This window comes from Bubalus kerabau, chromosome 7, assembly GCF_029407905.1.
Source record: "Bubalus kerabau isolate K-KA32 ecotype Philippines breed swamp buffalo chromosome 7, PCC_UOA_SB_1v2, whole genome shotgun sequence".
Lineage (NCBI taxonomy): Eukaryota > Metazoa > Chordata > Mammalia > Artiodactyla > Bovidae > Bubalus > Bubalus kerabau.
Genome location: NC_073630.1, coordinates 34,209,095 through 34,230,304, shown reverse-complemented (window position 1 = coordinate 34,230,304; position 21,210 = coordinate 34,209,095). Strand labels below are relative to the sequence as shown.

Genomic DNA, 21,210 nt, shown 5'->3' with positions numbered 1-21,210 from the left:
TTGTTTTCTCTTTGATCCTTTCTGGTATTCCTATTGGTTTTTCAGAATGAGAAACATAACCTGTCTCTAAAGAAGGCAAGCTCTCATTAAATTCCCATTGATAGTATATATCATAATAAACTAGAGTTTTAGGAGTTTAATCTCATGCTAAAGAAAATTTAGTTTGTCTTCCCCTCAGTATTTCTGTATTCATGAGAACACGTTGTAAAGTGCGCTGTTTTAACATTTGTGCGTTATAGATGCAGGCTTCACTATTCCTAGGGGTAAGGACCCCTAACTGCTCAAATGATAGTTGTGCTAAATAGGAGCAAGTGTCTCTTAGCAGTTTAGTCTCCAGAAGAGGTTTATAATAATTTACACTTAGGATTATCACTTCATTTCTTGCATAGTGGTTACTTCTTTATCTTTTCTACCTCGATGAGGTGTTAATATTTCCTACTCCAGGCATGTATTCTACCAAGTTATTTAAGACATACATTAAAGGTTACCAATTCTAGATGGGAGGTTACAGATTGCATATAAAGGGTAGTCACACTTCAGAGAAAGAAAGGACCACTGAGAACTGTAGCAGATGGAAGTAATTTAGAGTCACCCTATGTTAGAGAAAAAGTACTCCCTCCCACACATACACCAAAAAAATCGAGGGTTCAAGAAACAGAAAAAGCATCATTAAGGGTGAAAATGGAAAGTTTATTTTCAAGAAATCTGAAAGAGATTTTTTAGGTTAAGTGCTCAGAAGTAGAAAGATATTATGTTGAGTGAATGAAGGGCAAGTGGTGGGTAGGACCAGATGATAAAGTATCTTAAAATGCCAGGTGGGACCTGTCTTTAATCTGGTCTTTGGAGTCTGTTTCCCACTGGATTCCCTTTGTGTCTCAACATTTGGAGGAGTTGGAAAGGAATGGTCGGAATGAGAGAGCAGATATGGCAGTGAGAAGCCCCGGAAAGCTCTTGGAAACTAGTGGGCCTATCTCTACCTTAGAGTAGCAAACTTCCACATCACTCCTTCAGCTAATCCTTGAACTTCAGCCAGGGGGACCACCGCTGTTGCTCAATAATTCTTTCCAGCTCACAACTACCGAACAAACATTTCTATCAAATAAAGTTTGAGGTAGAGGTGGATCCACTGTGGTCCATGTAAAGCTTAAACTACAACATACAGGTCTTTTCTTGAAGTTCCTTCTCACTGTCCTCCTCATCCTCCTCTAAAGCAAACAGAGGAGACGACAGGCAATGCAAAGGGGGGAAAAAGTGAAATCCAAAATCCTTTGCCTCAAAATGTAATTTTGTTGTAACCGTGTTATTACATATATGCTTGTTTCTAAGTACAGATTTGTTTTGGAGGTGGGGAAAAGCTCCTTTCTTGGATGCTTTGCATCCCAGTAAATACATAATGTGCTTCATCACTGATTTGTAGTCAGAGGAATTCCTGATTATATATCCTTTTAAAGAACACTTTCCAATTTCTGTATGCCTTTAAAGAAAATTTCCAAATAGCAATAGCTATTTTTGGTAATTTTTAAAGTAAATATTTTTTATTTGAAAACCATTATTTTCATAAATAAGTATTTTACTGTAGATGCTAGCTATTAATTATCATTTAAGTATACCTTCTTGGAAGTACTGATTTATCTAATAGGAAACTTTCTTTAGCCATCTAGTTTCGCATACCTCATCTCTTAAAAGTCTAGTTGATACTTGTTCAGTAGTGACTCATCTAAATATTCCTGAGTCTTCTCCTCAGTTGCCACTTAAAGTACACAGTGATTACTTATTAGTACAGAGTGAGCTCTTTGATATATTATGAGCCCATTTCTTCTCCTAGTGAGTTCTTCAGTTACTCTCAGCCCCAACCCCCTCCCAATAGACTACCTCACTATCAAAAATATTTACTGAAAATTTGCTTTAAATTTATCCCCAGGATCTATGTTTTGGATCCTTCTACTTTGTAGATAAGTGTTAGTCACTCAGTCATATCGACTCTTTGCAACCACATGGGCTGTAGCCTACCAGGCTCCTCTGTCCATGGGATTCTCCAGCAAGAACACTGGAGTGAGTAGCCATTCCCTTCTCCAGGGGCTCTTCCTGACCCAGGGATCGGAAACCAGACTCCTGCATTGCAGGCAGATTCTTTACCATCTGAGCCACCAGGCAAGCCCCACTTTATAGATAAATATCCCTCATAATAATGCTTCCCTGGTGGCTTAGCGGTAAAGAATCCACCTGCAATGCGAGAGACGCAGGTTCGATCCCTGGGTCAGGAAGATTGCCTAGAGAAGGAAATGGCAACACACACCAGTATTCTTGCTTGGGAAATCCCATGGACAGAAGAACCTGGCGGGCTACAGTCTGTGGGGTTGCAAAGAATCAGACATGACTTAGCAACTCAACAACAGCAACAACGTCTCATAATACATTAGGTAGGCATCATGATAAGTATCATCTTTTGCAGTTTTCTCCTAATTTCTTCCCAGGTATAGGGTAGCATGTTCTGACCTTTTCACAGGTTTAGTTTTAACTTCCACATGAACAGGAATCAGAACTGCTGACCAAGTAGTGTGAAGTATATACACTGACTGTGTAGCTCCATAGAAAGGTTTTTCTATCTGGGGGAAAAAAAAAAAGATGTGTTTCTTCAAATTAGCTACAATGCAGGACAGATTGATGTTAAGACTGCTACAGAGATAAACTCGTCCACTTATTTTATTTCCCTAAGAGCCTTGTCTTATCTTGACAAACAGATCAACAGATACAGAAGCTCAAAGAAGTTTTTCTTCCTTCCTTTGCCATTTCATATTGGTTTTGCCAAGTTGGTTTTCATTCATTAACATCTGTTTTCCCTAGGTTTTGCTGGTACACCTGGATATCTTTCTCCAGAAGTTTTACGTAAAGACCCTTATGGAAAGCCAGTGGATATGTGGGCATGCGGTAAGGAATCATCTTCATGCAAAGTTTGCAGCACACCGCTATTGTTACAATGAAAATAGTATCTGTCAAATCTGAGGTTGATGCTCTCTAGCAATCAACTTAAGAGTTACGTTCTCAGACTTTAGCCTACAACAGTCGCCTGGAGAGCCCGTTAAAGCAGATTGCTGTTTCTGATTCAGTAGGTCTGGGACGGGAGTGTTTGCGTGTTTAACAGGTTCCCAGGTGATGCTGAAGCCTGAGGCCCAGGAGGCACTTTGAGATAGGGCCATAAAGTGTCCCCCACAGAGGGCGTGGGGTTTATGCTCCTTTCCTCTCACCTCTTCCAGGGAGCCCTGACCACGGCTGTCCTGTCTGCAACATAAGATGCTCAGCAGGGATTAGGAGAAAATGAGTGAATCTTGGAAAAGAATGAAATTGCCTTGTGGGGACTGGGCTCTGGTTTAGGCCTGGCCTTTAGCAACAAGCTCTAATCAAAACGTAGCCTGTGTAGACTCAAAGAAGGGGGAGAGTTTCCACCACAGCTTTTATAGCAGAATTTCTGTGTCAGCATATACTTCAAATAGGTGGGAGACTGAAATAAAAGGGGTACTTCGGGGTATTCTGAAACATTTTCTGCTGGAGTTACTGGACAGGAGCTAACCCTCTAGGCTTCTGACACTGTGTCATTAGCACAACCAACAACTTGGTGTGTGATCTCCAGCTGGGTGTATCTTGGCTTCTAGAGTTACTTCCACGCCTAAGAAGGCAGATGTGAGAAGAGTCACAGTGCCTGAGTTCAAGTCTGCTTTGCACTGGCTGACCCCATCTCCTTAACATCACTGAGTTGGCTTCTTTACCTGTACAATAGAAATATTTGACCTTCACAGAACTGTATGAGGGTCAAATAGGGTTTTTAGAGTTTATAAAGCAATTTGAAATGCAAACAGCTACTATTATTCTAAAAGTTGGAATTGTCACTTAAAGGGTAGGTGTCTTAGGTGAGCTCCAAGCTCTGTCTTCGTCCCTGAGACTGTTTTCTAAGCAGGAACTCTAAAATCCTTTTGGTGAGAGCATAGCCACAAAATGCTGTTGTTCAAGTCTACATGTTAATGGCAGATAACTCAAAATATTTTGTTTGTAAGAAATCAGCCTCCATCACAGATCTGTTAAGAAACTGACAGATACGGATGGGTTTTATTGGGGCGGTGGGGGGCAGCTAGAGTGGTACCCAGCACTGAAGAGAGGATGTGGTACAGACAGGTCCAGACCAGAGTGAGTCTCAGTATCTCAGCTTCTGCTTTTAAAATGGTGATGATAATGGTACTTGCCTCCTAGAACTACCAAGAGGAATTTTTACACACACACATCTCATGAATGACTCTAGAAACTCAGAGCCACAGGGCATCTTTCAGATTTCAGCTTGTTTTCCCATGAGTAGGCTTATCTTCCATTTTGCTCAGTTCTCTCCTTACCTTTTCTTTTTACATGTTTTTTTAATTTTTTATAAACAGCCAAATCCCTTTGTGACAAGCCTGCCCTATTTAGGGCCACCAACCATTATTTTCTGTAGAAAGTTTGGCATCCTTTAGTTGCATGCTGAAAAATGTCCTTAGGATCACATAGTTAACTGCAGAAGTGTCTTAGATATTATAGTGTTACATATTTGGGGGAAATTACCCAAACACACACACACACACACACGCACTGCCCACTACCTGGAACATAATAAGAGATTTTTATGCCTTTTGTTACATTTCTGGGTCTCTGCTCTTTGGAATAGTTTTATCGTTTTATTATATGTCTTGAAGGTTACATTAAATTCACTTTACTTACAAGATGATACACCTTTTCTCATTCCTATTGTAATAGCTGCCAAAGTAATGTACACTTTATTTACTGCTTTTAGGTAATAGCAGATCTTGAGAGAATCTATTTTTCAATCATCCCTCAACACTAGCTCTTAATAACTACTTCTTTGCAAAGGTAGACATTGGATAGTATGGTAAAAAATGAGATAACCCAGAAAAGAAAGGAAATACAGAATAAGCCATTTAACAAAATGGCAAGTAATCTTTGTGAATCAAACTCTATAGGTACTCAACCATAGTTGCCTTTGGGCACTTGACACAGAACAGAGTGAAGTACAGCTTTGGTATAATGGCTTAAAGAAATCTGTGCAGTTTTTTCATTAGAAACCTACAATAATCCATACACAGAAAATTTAAAATACTTATCACCACTACTTTAATGATCTCACACAGATATAGCCTGACTTACATCTGGGCTTTGAAAGCTACTAGTCCATTACTGGAAAGTAAATGATAGACATTAATGAAGCAAGAATATAGTCCTGTGTTCTGCCATTAACAACAGTAAGTTGATTTAGATAGTTTTCTTGCTTATATAGCTATTTCCATAATTCCATAGTGGGGTGAGCAAATGTTGTTTATAGATGTCACTGAATGACTGGTTTTTAACTGAAGTTCCTTCTACATCTTGGTTTTAAAAAATAATAAATGTAAGTCTGAAAATATAGTGGACACACAGCTTGTCTTGTTACTTCTCTACCTGCATTAGATATCAGAACAGTTATGAGTAATAATAAACTAGTGGCTGTCACAGAATATATTGTAACTTGTAACAAACCTTTGAAATCTTAGGAGGATGTGTTCCTTGTTTCCTTTCATGGCCAGATTAGTTCCGGCAGTTGTGTGATTTCTGAGCCTTAGCATTTCCATATTTCAGCCGGAATAAGTCAGCATCAAGCATTTTCTTAGAAAGTATTTGCCATTTGGAAATCTCAAGCCTGCTGGACCATGTGTTCCTTTCGCCAGTTCTGTGGCTCTTACATTGGACCATCCAGCTGTGCCTCACATTTAGAAGGCTCTCTACCTTCATCCCTTACAACCCACGTCTTCGTTAGTATTCAACCCTTGGAGCTTTCTTCCCATAATCTCTACCAACATGCTTTTATTCTGAACTGACATACTTTCAGATACTTCTCTAGATATAGTATTTATTTATTTCCCTGACTTGGTATTTTTCAAACTGTGGATCACAGACCACATGCTTCAAGGTGACCTACCTGAGTGCTTATGAAAAATACAATTTTCTGGGGCCCATCCATGAAACCACTGAATAAGATTCTCTGTGATGAAGTTCAGGAATTTGCATTTCCACAAACTTTCTGATGCACACCACCATTGAGCTGCATAACACAGCTAGCTGCGAATTCCTTTAGGGCAGCAGATTTAGGATTCTTAGACGGTAGAGCACAAATTGCAAACAGGTGATATACAGCTGTATTGGCCAGACACTTGGACTATTTATGGGGGTGGGGATTGACATTTATCTTTAAATTTATATAATAAATTATATAATTATCAGGAGATTTCTTTGGAAATTATCAGTTTCTGGCTTCCCTAAAGTAATTGAAAGAACAAATAGCAAGATGCTTGTGTTCTTACATGGCTGCTGTACTGCCAGACAGATGGACACAGGCTGTCCCTGGCACCCTCCCTCCTGCCCGGCAGGCGCGGGCATTCACCTTAGCCTGATGCCAGAGAGCCTCTCCGTTTGCCAGCCCTACCACATGATAGAAGTAGTTTTCATCATCTGAAAAATAATTTGCTAACCCCAGAGTATTTCCCTATTTTGTGTTTTGGTTTTGGGTTTGCATAAGGGATAAAAGGAAGCTGTTCTTATCCCTCACTAGTTAATTTCCAAACTCCACCTGCATTTTGCACATAAGCTCATGGTGTGCCCCTTATTTTTGAGAATTTGAAGTGGGTGCTTGTTAGACTGCTCCGTTAACTTCCCACTGGCTTCTCAAGAGTTTCTCAGCATTGCTGCTTCACCTTTTTTTCATGAGAACAGCCTTTAGAATGTTTTGATCATTAATGTGATTATAAGCTGTAGCTTTTATTAAAATCAGTTTTGAATGTTCTTGATAATATAGTCTTTCTACCTAATCAGTAATCAGTGCTTCTCAACTCTTATTAATCAAACATCTCTTAGCATATTCCAAGCACAAATGTGTACATAAGATAATGAAAACTTGTTTTAATTTTCATTTTTTTAAAATGTTATATGAAGTGGACTGTGTCAAATAGTTTAGCTTTTATGGAAAATTTGTTACAGAAAATTCTCTCTACAAAAGTAGAGAGGATAAGAGTATACTGAACTGATGGCTAATCTTATTTCATCTTCATCACTTGACTCAGTCTTCCACCCCAAGATTATTTAAGTCACATCCAAACATCATATCAATATATCTATGAATATTTTAATGAATACCTCTAAAAGAAAATGGCTTTTTAGAAAACATGTTAATAATAGAAATATTTTTAAACATCATATAATAATAATATTTTAATGAATACCTCTAAAAGAAAATGACTTTTTAAAAAACATGTTAATAATATAGAAATATTTTTTAAAGTCATGTAATAGTAATTGCTTAAAATAATCAAATATGAAGTAATTTTGCTCTTTGCCCCTTTGTCTCATAATTTCATTCCCAGTTTGGTCTCTTTAAGTGTCTGTTATTTGTAAGGTCTGCTCCTCTCTCCCCCTCTTCTTCTCACTCCTCTTTCCTTGTTTCTCAATTTATTTGTTGAAGAAATGTGTAGTTCCCACAGAGCACACCTCAGACTTCCCAGTCTGGTCTCTGTATACTGTTTGCCACCATAAGAAGTCAAGATTCCTTGTAGAAGTGGCTAATTCCAAGTCTGGATTAGGAAAAGTAATGTTCCAAGAGCATCTGGTAAGACCAGAAAGAACAGAAACTATTAAAGGCTACAGAGCTTGTATTAACAGGACTCAGGAGCCACCTGGAAGTGCCTTCGGCTGGTTAAAGATAGGACAGTTAGAAGATAAATAAGAAAAATAACAGTAATGGATTAAAATTTTAAATTTATGTATGCACTCATAGTAATAGTAGTCAAAATACAACCTAAATCCTGGCCTTTGGAGGATGTTTGGGGAACCAATGTATTATTTTGAAAGCTGATTATTAAAGAAGGAAAAAACTAATTACCCTATCTTTTCTCTGTGAGCCAGATCTCAGGGTAACCAAACAGCTGATGAAATAAGTTATTCTTAGACTAAGGAAGGCGTAATAGAACTGTGCTCAGCTGTGTCCGACTCTTTGCAACCAAGTGTACTGTAGCCCACCAGATTCCTCTGTCCATGGGATTTTTCAGACAAGAATCCTGGAGCAGGTTGCCATTTCCTACGCCAGGGGATCTTCCTGACCCAGGGATCAAACCCACGTCTCTAATTGACAGTTTCACATCAGTCTGCTCAATGATGTCTTGTAGCCTGAAAGTATTTTAAAATCTACTGTATTTATGCTGTTATTTTATTTAAAGTATATTTTTTGTAGACATCCATCAAACAAATCATGAGCATTTATTAACGTAGTGGGTGCTGATTCTTAGGGAATGAAATGTCTGTGAGCCTCCCTTCCCAGAAAAGTACCACACCAAGTGTCAGCCAGTAGACGTAACCCACAAGAACTAAGCTTCAGAAGCAGGCCATGCCCAGGTCCAGAATGCTAAATGTTGCAGATGTGGCTCTGTTTTATAATTTTATTACAACCTAACTCCAGATGTTTATTAGAGAAATTAGTATTTTAAAATGACTATAGACTGTTTCCATTGCAAAGCTGATTTTCTTCTTCACCCCCTAAACCATAGCAAAGGGTTAAACCTACTTAGGTATATCCTCTCTTCTACTTGCATCCAGACACTCATCATCATAATTATTACCATCATTAAATGCATCTGTTAAATCAGACAGGAAAAATATGAAAATAAATTTAAATGAATGAACATTAAGTCAGTGATATAGTGAAAGATAGAAAAAACATTTTTGTATTGCAAAGTAAGGTACCAATATTATATTTGATTTTCTGCACTGTCCTTTTTTTTTTTTTTTAATTCCACTGTGGTGAAGTCCCTTTCGATCTTGATTTTAAAGCATTGTTGGGTTTTTATTTAAGAATGTTGTTTAAAATGCTTTATTCTGATCATGATCAGCTTTTTGAACTGGGTCTTCCTGAAGCAGGTTAGAAAATCCTAGGGTGATTAAACCTTTGTTTAAAGCCGTCTTGGCTGCAACAGTGCCTATCATATAAATATGTAGGGTCTGGTGAACAGGAGCAGGGCTAAGTGTCCCTAACAGAGTAAAGGTAAGGAAATGAAGAGACCAGCTGTGGGAGACAGGAGATGCAGGCCCACCAGGCAGCATGTTACCTCTCTTACCACCACTCCCAGGCCTCCCTGGTGAAGGGGCTCAGCAAGAGAAAAGCAAGAGGAGACAGCAGAGCAATGTCAGACTTTGCTCTGGGACAGTGGGCTAGAAATGAAAGATCTTAAGCAGGCTCATAAAATGTTTCAAAAGTAGAGGAAGGCACATATGGTGACAAAGACAAATTCAATTTCAGGGCAAGTTAAAAACTACCAGATACAAGAATTTTGTTTAATTTAAAGATGAAATCAGGTGTTGACTAACTTCTCAATAATTACATATTTATGAAAAAGATATTAAATTGTCTTAAAGCTGAGCATTTAACTCCTTGAATTTTATGCACAATTTCAGTCTTATCTTTTCCCTGTTTGTAGTATATACTCTTCTGTAGTATCACTGGTTTAGTTGTTTTATCGAAGAAGCTGTCTTTGAAGACTAAGATTATTAATGAAGAAAGGATTTTCATCTTCTTATATGGTACGCACACTCCCAGGCACCCTGGATATTTAGAGCATGAATCTGTAACCAGGGCACCACTGCTCCACAAAATGTCCTAATTAGCAAAATGACTAAGAGGAAATAATAACATGTTATATATTTAAATGTCAACCTCTAAAGTGACTAAAATCACATGGTATCTAAATAGATAAGAGCACAGGGAGATCATGTGTACACAGGGTTCAGGGAGGCCACGTGTGTCGTCCACAGTGGCAGGTGGGCTTCATATTTAGGTATTGAGGTTTTGCTCTGCTGTGCATCTTTAGAATTAATCCTTTGGTGCATGCTTTGGACTGTCACCTTGTCAGAGTCCTTGAGCAAAGGAGGAGCAGCATTCACCCTCCACGGAACACTTCAGAATGCATCGTAACATGTCTCTGAAGTTTACCAACCGTCCAGTTTTCTGTCTTCAAATGGATGTGGCTTAATATCATTGTGGATCTGCCCTGTTTAACTTTTCGGTGTCTCTGGGACTTAACACTGTGTTAATATGCTCATTCCCTCCAGGAGTCATCCTCTACATTCTACTGGTTGGATATCCACCGTTCTGGGATGAAGACCAACACAGACTCTACCAGCAGATCAAGGCTGGAGCTTATGACGTATGTAATAAATATTCATATAGCTTTATATTTGGGTTTGGTTTATTTCTTTACCAAAAAAACAGATTTTTCATGGCTATTTTAATAATATCCCTTATTATTTTCCTCTCTTTTAGGAAAAAAGAATAAGATATGTAACATACATATTTAGTTTCTATTTCCTTCTACCCCTTTATTTCATAAAATTGAAAGGAAAACAGTACGAAGTCTCTAAGGAAGTACCTTGCTTGTCAAAGCTTTTAAATCTTAGTGCATTTTAAAATATATAAAAATTAAAGTATTTTTGCTTTAGAACTGGTTACTACCTGTTAGCTGAATTATATTTTCAAATGCTTACTGCATAATTATACGTTAACAATATTTTGCAGTGATCCATGTATCAAATAGAACATTGTTCCTTTATGTCAGCTTTGACTGTTTTTGTTTTGTTTATCTAGTGAGCTTCTGTGAAAGCTTTCACTGAAGAATGGTTTTCACGGTTGAAAAATATTTGAAAATCACAGTTCCAATACATTTAATTTACCATTAGTATATTGTAAACTAGGCATATGAATGAAGGTCTGTATTGAAGAATAAGGCCTTAACTACTTTGTCTTTATGGCTTAGCTTTGTGCTCTTTGATGTAATTTTCTTTCCTCTGATAAATATGATTTACCACTTCCTCTGATTTTACCTCACACAGCCCTCTGGAAGTCAGAATGCGGGTCTGTAGATGCTTTTCCTGTATTATTAAGTGGGCTAACTAAGGGGTAGGCAATAACGGGTCCACCTTGTGAGCACAAGTTAAGAGCGCAGTGTGGTAAAGAGAGAAGTTATGAGAAGACTATATTATATTGTATCAGGTATCATGGACTCCCCTGACTAAATGTAACACGTAGATAGATGGATGTATCACAGGTATTTAAAATGTATAATTTTGAAGCATTGCGTTCTAGCCAGACTAATCATAATTAATCCAAATTGTGATTTACCTGGCCATTTTAGTGCATTCACCATCTTTACAGACTAGAACTAGGAACCCCTCTGGGAAGACAGGGGCTTCATTTTTTCCCTGGTGGCTCAGACGGTAAAGAAGCTGCCTGCAATGCAGAAGACCTGGGTTCAGTCTCTGGGTAGGGAAGATCCCCTGGAGAAGGGAATGACTACCTACTCCAGTATTCCTGCCTGGAAAATTGCATGGACAGAGGAGCCTGGCAGGCTACAGTCCATGGGGTCACAAAGAGTAGTCACTAACATTTTCACTTTTCACCCGAAAAACATAACTCTACACATTCACTGCTTGGTGAATGTAAAGAAATGCCTTTGTGAAAGTTAGAAAACTCAGAGAAGGACCCACTTTTATCTAGGTGAATTCAGCCCTCATTTGTGGTCAGAAAATCTCCACATCATGAAGAAGCAGACTTGAGGGTTTCCTCAGTAGTTCCTGATGGTTAGCAAGTTTTTACAACTGGCCAAAGGAAACTTCTGGAATTAAAATGATAGCTATTTATTTATTTATTTATTTATTTTTGATGCATATCGGTTCTTTATTTTTTTATTTATTTTTTTTAATTTTATTTTATTTTTAAACTTTACATAATTGTATTAGTAATGATAGCTATTTAACTGGCGAAAATGTGAAAGTATTAAAGAGTCAGCATCATTTTTCTTGTGTTTCATTTTGCCAGTGGATCACAAATGCACGTGATCACAAATGACAATCTCACATCACAAGTCACACGTGACTACTAAAAGTGAACCAACTGAAGTCCATTAGGGCACAGTGACAACGGCTTTTTTCTCAGGATTGTCTATAAAAATTCATAAATTGGGAAAACTACCTAATATTTTGTAAGAAATCAATGGGATATACATCCTTCTTAACCCATCAAGAATAGTGTTTATACTAAATATGCTTATTAAGTGAATATGAGGTAGCATAGTTATGAACAAAAAGCTTACACAGAAATTTAAAATAAATCACTTTACTTTATGACTATAAATGGTTACTAATAAAAGTTATGAGAGTTGGTTACTTTCATGAACTTAGTTCTGATGAAATTTATAATTAAGTAGATTAACCTTTTTGAAGTATTAAAATGAAATCCTGCTGGGCTCTTATAGTCTCAAATTTCATCTCACTGCTGTGCTCCAAATAGTGACAGTTAATAGGTCCATTTGGAACAGGAATTGAAACTGTTTTATTTTCTCTGCTGTTACTGCTTACGAGATGTGGAAGTATGTAATACATCATTTTGAACCTTGGCATAGTAGCATGGTGATGTGACAACTTCTCAGCTTTATTGACTTTTGTAAAATTGCATAAGTAGTTATGAGAAATACTGCATAAAATTGAATTTGCAGATTAAACAAAGATTTTTTTAGAGGACTAGAAGATTCATTTTGTTTTTTCAAATTTAAAAATGTATCACTAGTTATAACATGGCAATTTAGTGTACATCTTTGTCCCTTATAGTTACACTCAATATCTTAATATATAGATAAATACATAGAGAGGGAATAGATACGTATCTATGTCAGTTTGGCTACATGTATACCTATAGCTGAGCACTGGAAACTATCACAACACTGTTAATCAGCTATCCTCCAATATAAACTAAAAAGTTAAAAAGTTTGTCTACATGTAGATACAATTTAACTTCTACAAAAAGTAAATTTATGAAGAAACACACTACTTAAGGAAATGATTGGTATATTTGGCTCTTCCTTGTCCCACTGAGTGTATCTCTTTTTTAAACTCTTTATAAACTTGTATTTTTAAAGTTTCCGTCACCAGAGTGGGACACCGTGACTCCTGAAGCCAAAGACCTCATCAATAAAATGCTGACTATCAACCCTGCCAAGCGCATCACGGCCTCAGAGGCACTGAAACACCCGTGGATCTGTGTAAGTGACCGTGCCCCAAAGACCCCAAGAGCTGAAGTGAAAAATATACTCTCCTTTGGTTTTTTTTAACAAGTAGTCTTGGCAAAATAAGTCTTTCATTATTAGGAAACTTTTGTAATTGAATACTTATAAGTTCATCGGATGGGTACAGAAATCACTAATAAAAATTTGATGAAGTTGAGGGTACTGTTATGCTTAATATCTTTTAAATAGCCTCAATTAAGTTTATTTTTCTCCTCTTCCAGCAACGTTCTACTGTTGCTTCCATGATGCACAGACAGGAGACTGTAGACTGCTTGAAGAAATTCAATGCGAGAAGAAAACTAAAGGTAAGAAATTTTACTTTTTTGTGTGGAGGGAAATTTGGCAGAGGGAGACGTGGGATTCCGTGTGAGGAACAGAACTATATTAGAAAGGGCTTTAAAATGTTTAAACCTCAAAACTCTTCTTCTTCTGGATCTTGGGGAAGTGGAATATCACTGGAATTAAAGCTACCCTGAAGAGCTAGGATCACTGGTGATGTGATCCCTCCATTCAGTGAAAAACAGCTGTGCAAATTAATAATCAGAACCTGGCCGCACCCACCAGGGTGGTCCCAGCATTATTATGAGAAACATAGGCCTGCTACTCGGAGGAAACCAAAAACTGAAGAGAAACAGAAATCTTCTGACTGAAAGTAAGATTAGGAGAAGATTTGTTATCAAAAGCACTGACTTGTTAGGTTAAAGATTTGCAAAAGCAGCATTAATTTTATATTCTTATTGCTCTGACAGGGTGCCATCTTGACCACTATGCTGGCTACGAGGAATTTTTCAGGTACATGTGTTAAGAGCTCTGCTCTTTCTCCTCTCCTCTCTAGTAGCTTTTTTTGGAATTTAAAATTTTTAGTGATTACATAAAACACTGTTGTTCAGGGATGGCAAAGAGGCGGCATGGGTTCCTTCCACACCTGTGACTGCCATGTTGGGTTTTACGAGGGTGCTGTCTCACAGAGGCGCTAGCTAGCCCATGACTACACTCTTCCCTCGAGCCACCCGGCGGCCCCGCCACTAGTCAGCGCTGGAGCAGAGCTCGAAACCCAGCTGTCTTCCATGCTGAAGTTGACACAGTTTGTAACAGTACTCTCCCAGCTTGAAGCTCAGAACTGATATCTCATAAGGCAATACCATGAATAGTGTCTTTTTGCGTGTGTCTCATTCTCTCAGGGAATCCCAATAAGAAAGATTTTTAGAAGACCATTATTGAGGAACCCAGTGCTCTTAGGCCTAAGTTCTTTTGAAATTACAGTACTGTAGTATGTTGGCATGCTATAAGAATGATGACAACTTACAAAGGTATCTAAACCTAAGAATTTACAAAGAACCTATCCTCCAGTAATAAACATTCTTTGAAATGATTTCCTGGTAAAACTAAGTTTGTTTAAATAATAGACTGAAAGAAGCTAAACTGTTTCTTTTATTGTAGGTGTGACTCTCCAGAATTGACATAAAGTATATACTATTTCCAGAAATTGAGTTTTGGAGCCCCCCTTCTTTGATGGGTTACCTCAAAGGATCAGGTTTCCAAAACTTAAATTTTGGTAAAAGCTAATCAGTCTTATGTATGGGGAGGGACTGAAGCATTAAGACAGCTAAAAACTTACTGTTTAGCTATTTAGACTTGGAACCATTGTCAGACAATTGTACCAAAAATACTACCATCTTCGTTTGCTTACTGTTTATATGAGAGTGCTGTGCAGCGTCCATTTACCCAGCTATGTCTTAAGTGCTTTATCCCTGCTGCACACCTCACCTGCATGTCGTATGATCTCAGGTGATGACCCATATCGTGATCATGTTTTCCAAGCTGCTCAACCAATTTCTGTTTATTGTTTACCATTTTATTAGGTGGTCACCTTTAAACCCCCATTGTATATAATGTAATTTTGTAAGCTTTTCAAAGACTTCCACTAACCTGTTAAACAACACCAATGATGATGATGCAATGAGTAATGCTGCAAATTGAGGGACTGTGTTAGTCAGCTGCATGTATTTTGTCCAGTTTGTTTGGTGTAGTAAAACTTGTTACTGCTACTGCCAAGTTACCTGTTTTATGAACAGTTGATTAATATATTTGACATTTATATGGGTGAATTCACTGTCATCTCATTAAATATTAACTGATATATGCTATATTCAAATAAATTAATATTTCACTGTGGCCCAATAATTAGTCAATCACTAAAAAGTAGGATGGTATGGTATACATAGTTAATGAGAGACTAACAGGGGCAAAAACTTCAGAATTAAGATTGTATATTTTGTTTCCATTTCAAATACACTGTTAGGCATAAATTGGGCCTTTATTAATAAATACACCCATGTATGGAAGCTTTTTGTTTACCTCATGTTTTCTTTTCATCATCGTGTAAACTAAAAATTCATGACTAATATGTGAATTTGATATCGTTTCTGAATGTCTTAGCATGAAAAGCAAACTTTTTTTTTAATCCATCACTTCAAAACCGACTGAATGACATTAGACTCAGCTGCACCTTGTGGTTTATATTGCGTTTTAGTTTTGAGTATTCATTGTGTTTCATTACCAAACATGCTCTTTTTTAAAGTAATTTGTCCATGAGTATATGGTTATAAAGTTGTTTTTATTTTTTCTTTTCTCCCTTTATGTGGAATGTATTTCTTGTGAGGTAAGGTAAATAGTAACCAAAAGGGACATTTCTGCATCTCCCAGGCCAAATCGCTGCTTACCCCAAATCATTGTCTTCTCTTTGCTTGCTATTGCAATTCTAATTATTCTGAGTTTGCTTTCTAACCTATTAACTGCCACAGGACTTACTTAATACGCTTTTTAGCTCCAGGCACACAGTATTAGTGCTAAGGCTACTATTTCTTACAGTCTCATTAATAATAAATTAATAGCTCTGTTGCTAAAAGCTAAATAAAATTAACATGTTTGTATCTTTAAAGTTAAAATTGTACCAACGTGATAGCAAAACAACAGCCCAAATCAAACAGATGTCAGGAAATTACATGTTCATGCAGTTCTATCATAGTTAGGTATTTCCAGTTCAGATACCAAATTCTATTCTGATATATTTAAATATATATAATTAACATTAAATTGAAGCATAAATGTGTACTTTGTCCTACATATTTGTAAATGTTCTAAACTTGATCTACTAATTGTCATTGACAGTTACATAATCTGTTCACTGTGTATGTACCCATTCATAAGTATATTTTTTGAAAGGACAGCATTGCTCTTTAATATACTCAAGGAGTTCAGTAACAGAAGGAATGCTGAACGCTCCCTCCCAAAAAGTTAAGTCTCATAAAAGACCATGCACTTTAGGAATTCTCTGAAGATTTCGTTTTGTTTTCTTTCATGCCTCAACTTTGTGATTTTTAGTTTTTCAACATAAAAGGCTTTTGTTTTGAAGCCTTTGTATTCTGATTTTGATGCATAAAAAAAAATACCTTTTTTTAAAGTTCATACACTAAGTGTGTGAAATATTTGCTCTAGGCCAATAATATACCATTTCCTTTAAAATAAAGTTATTATTAATAATATTTTTATAAAAATGAAGTGATCTGATTTCAAATATACATATTAAAAAGAATGCTATTTAGCCAGGGCAGATTTTCACAAATGAGTTTTAAACCTCTAGGAAGAGGGGCTTAAGTGGCAGAACTGACATGGCCACCATACTTTGGTGTGGATGAACATGTAATACAATCTGTGAGCTGATGTCTGAAGACTTGAAATCAACTTTCTGGATTACAAAAGCATAGTCCAGTTAAAGTTCCAGTATCCTTTTCGCAACCAACTGTGAAATAAAGTCCAGTAATGTAACGGACAAAGTGTCCAATTATTTTCAATGAACTAAATAAGAATTCAGTTCTAAATTTGATGTGACAAGACCAAGAAAAGTGATACTGTATTTCAATGTCCTATAAGCTGGCGCTCATCAGTGTGACCTTGATAATCGGGCATATGTTGGCCATAAATCAGTAAAGGTAGTAGAAGGAAACAATAACCTGTTTTGTTGCCTGGCTGTGGGTTTCTGTGGATAACTCACTAAACTGATTTTTACCCTCATTTTGCAGCAGCCAAGAGTTTGTTGAAGAAACCGGATGGAGTAAAGGTAAGTTAAACAGCTGCTCCTAAACTCATTTCTGACTTTCAGATGCTGGATCATTTTTAAAGGTTAAATATAAGTTCTAAATCATTGTAGCTCATACTTTTTATAGTTCCTGATACAGGATGCAGAATGAAATATAAAATAATTTAATATACAGAAATGACTGATATTTATACCAAGAAAAGCTACATCTTTTCTACTTGTTATATATTAAATAATCATGACAAAACAATACTTTATATGGCGTTACTTTAGAGATTGAGTGTGTAAATCCTGTCTGCTTTACTATAGCCTCAAACTGTCATGATGACCTGAAAATTCATGAAAACCAAATGTTTTTCCAAATAGTTATGTTGTGTTCTTTTAAAATTCTGGCTGCTGAATTTTATAGACTGAAAAAAACAAATCAAGTCTAGGAAATCAAAATTCAAAAATCTATTTTCTCTGCTTGGACAGTATTTATAAAGGTCTTAATTGTTCCTATTCTTCTGTCGTAAGATTTTGAGACAGAATTAACATGAATATTCTGAACAAATATTAGGACATTTTCCCAAGAAAGACAGCAGCAGAGTATTTTTACTGTCTAAAAGTTTTGGGTTTCCAAACAAAATAATACAATTTACTTTCTACTGATGCTGGTTTTATTTTTCCTGTGGGAATTTACCTTTTATTGAATATAACCTTATACATGAATTACGTGTGTTATCTTTTAGAGTATTACCTCAATGTTTTATTTCTTTAATCTTTTTCTTTCTCTTCCAATGGCAGACGCCAATATTCCTCATGAACACTTCAACGTTCTTGGGAATTAATTAATTTTCTAACATTTGAACTTGACCCAAAGTCAAGTGGTCAGTTCATTTTGAATATAGAACAGAGAGTATCATCTGTCACTTATGTTCATGCCCAGTCATTTCTTCACCACCTGTCTGTGTGTGACTTGGGAATTTCCAGAGCTATGATGATCATGCACTTGTGATTCCCATTAGGATGGCATTTACCTTTTACTAATTCCTTTCCTCAATCTAATATTCTCTTCCTTCTGCTTAGTTTATTCAACAGAAATTTCAGTAATGACTGTTGATGTCTGCTTTTTCCCCAGTGCTACATTGGTGGAAATGCGGTATTTTAAATTTTCCAAATGTTTTATTCTCCTCTGTTTTTCTGTGGTATTCAGTGATGCAGAGCTCATAGTTTCTATTAAGATATTTATTTTCACTACTATTCTTATATAGAAAGAAACATTTCCAGAACTTTTTTCTTCCAGTCAACTTACAGTTCCTCTTTAAAGACAAAATTATTCTGTGCTCCATGCTTTGATACTTTAAAAATTCAACCGGTCATATTTTTTTTCTTTTCCTTTCTTTTTGACTGGTCAATTCAGAAAAGGAAGTCCAGTTCGAGTGTTCAGATGATGGTGAGGATCTCTGCCAGATTTCTCCTTCTGTGAAAATGCACACTTAGGAATAGACTAGTCTTGTTTACCTAAGTTAGTGTAAGTGGAGAAAGTATAGGACCATAACAAGTTAATGTTAATTAACTATCAAAACACAGTGCCCATCTTCAATCATTTTTTTCTTTGAAATGGAATTTTTGAAACCTGTAAAAAGTTTACATTGTCATCCGTATATTATTAAAGGGGCTTTTACAAGATAGTGAAATTTTTCATAAAACTGAAGACTATGACAGAGTTAATGTCTATAATTATTGTGAAAAGTGAAAAACTACTATAGGATTGTCTTTAAATAGTTAAGCATGATTACCAAAATAGCAGTGATTCTTAGCTCAGATAAACCATAATGCATCCACCATGGAGTTCTATAAACAGCATGAAAGTGATGTTACCATGGACCCAACCTAGTTAAGCACCTTTTGAAAAAAAAAAAATTTATTAACCTCAAAACTAAATGAACTCAGCACCTGAAAAATAGGAATATCTTGCCCCTGCCTCGTAAGAATAACTCACTGCATCATTTAAATATTGACTTCATTTAATTTTTTAAATAATACTCTGCATCCATAATACAAAATAAATACATTTCAAAGACAAAAGTGCCAGAGTTCTTGTATATTTAAAAGGCAGCTGTGGTTGAGCCCATGCTTGATATTCAACTCTTTAAAAGGAAGTACTCCTAACCTTTTACCTAGAAATTATCCTGTTGTCTTTAATTAATGTTATAAAAACCTTCAAAATATTTTCTACAGTCAAAAAAAAATCATTAAGCTAATCTTTAACAAAAGTTTTTAGTTGTACATTTAAACACAAGTAAAAGTGGTGGTTGAGGCACATATTCATTTAACTAACATTTGCCATGCCTGACAATAAAGGATGCCTCATCCAGACAGAATGGCCCTCATTTGGAAAAGATGACAGTGTGTGTATGCTATGTGTGAACACATGTGTGGGGGGGTGTGTGTTGAGGGATGTGCGTTTGAACGGATAACTGTGTGCAGAGGTGTGCACACGGGACATTTCCACTAAAACAAAACAGTTCTTGACAAGCACATCCTAGGAAAAAAATCAAGTCTCATATCTCAAAACAGAAAATATCTCAGTATATTCCTCTTTAATTCTTTGCAACCACTGATATAAATTAAATGTAGTATATTAAATACACATGTGCTTTAATCGTGAGTGCTTCTGATCATTTGATAAGAAGTTAGCTGTGTTTTGCCAACGCTCTTCCTAAATAGGAAATTATTTGCATGTGTATCCTTCTTCTTTTTTTAAATATTCTATACCAAAGTAAATACTGAATTTTGACCCCTCTTTAATAAACTCCATTCTCTCTTATCTCTTTGTTTTGGCTGTTGCACAAATTTTATGTTAAGTTCTGTGCACTTTTATTTAAGGAAAAAATTTAAACTATGCACAAAATATAGATTGATGGTTTCCTAGTTTTTCAGTAAAGAGCCCCAAATTTTCTCTTTTCCTGCATGTCACCGAGCACAGTGTTATAGCTTATTTAAATAGTACTGACACCAAATAATCACACACATAGGAATGAACAGAAAAGCAAAATATTACACACCCAAGTTAATTTTTTAAACCTTCTATCCTCCTCTTGGAATTACTTTAAATATGATCCATAGGTATAAAATATGAAAAAAAGGATTCCCAGAAAGTCTAAACAATTAAATTGGTATAACTGATCATAAGTATTCATCTAGTATTATCTTATGCAGAATGTTTTTCTCTTTAAGTCCTTAAGTATATTTATACTACAATCATGGCATGTTTTTTTAGATGATAATATGTAAAGAAAATAGGTAATAGAGTGCAAGAAATGAATGTTAATTTACATTTGTTTGATAACCACAATGTAAGTTGTCATGCATGAGTTCAAATGAATGTTGATTATTAGTCTTTGATTCTTTAGTACCCAAACTCAATCCAGTACTTGAAACTCACTTTTGAGTTGCCACTTGTTAACAGTCTTCTCTGTGGGCCATTACAATAATTATTGACCCCCCGAATTGTTTTCACAGCGTGGATTCCGTAGTGATAATTATCTTTCTTTAAGGTCAAAGCCAATTATGTTCAAGCAAGGGAATGGTATGGCCAGTGTAGTCTTCAACAATAGCCATAGCACTTTGGTGTTTCCTCTCAAACAACTGTGAAAAATAAAGTCATTTTGCATCCAGCACATAGTAAAGAGTTCAGTTTGCCCATTTATAATTGAAGATGTATTTTTTAAAGGAGACCCAGACTTTATCATTTTAAGAAATTTATTATAAAGCCTGCATTTCCTCAGAAGATCTAAGTTTTTCACTGGATACCTACTAAACAAAATGACGATGGCTTCCCAGAAAAAGACAGTCTATGTGTGACTTCAGGCTCAAGAATCAAATGAAAAAAAGCAATGTATTCATAACAGAGAACGATTGGAAGCTGGGAAACAGAATCCAACTTGAATAGTATGA

The 21,210-nt window shown here is 36.2% G+C and overlaps 1 protein-coding gene across 13 annotated transcripts in view; it reads left to right on the top strand.

The window, feature by feature from the left end:
• Positions 1 to 21,210, top strand: part of CAMK2D (calcium/calmodulin dependent protein kinase II delta) — a 314,733-nt gene that overhangs the window by 252,207 nt on the left and 41,316 nt on the right. For 6 of the 13 annotated variants that reach the window (XM_055588024.1, XM_055588019.1, XM_055588013.1 and 3 more), the window contains exons 8-13: positions 2,845 to 2,928; positions 10,165 to 10,259; positions 13,023 to 13,145; positions 13,391 to 13,474; positions 13,919 to 13,961; positions 17,252 to 17,289. In XM_055588024.1, the coding sequence (XP_055443999.1) occupies positions 2,845 to 2,928; positions 10,165 to 10,259; positions 13,023 to 13,145; positions 13,391 to 13,474; positions 13,919 to 13,961; positions 17,252 to 17,289 (467 nt within the window). Of the gene's footprint in view, positions 1 to 2,844; positions 2,929 to 10,164; positions 10,260 to 13,022; positions 13,146 to 13,390; positions 13,475 to 13,918; positions 13,962 to 17,251; positions 17,290 to 18,670; positions 18,704 to 21,210 lie in introns of all 13 variants that reach the window. The other 7 variants (XM_055588022.1, XM_055588018.1, XM_055588014.1 and 4 more) reach the window with 3 other exon arrangements.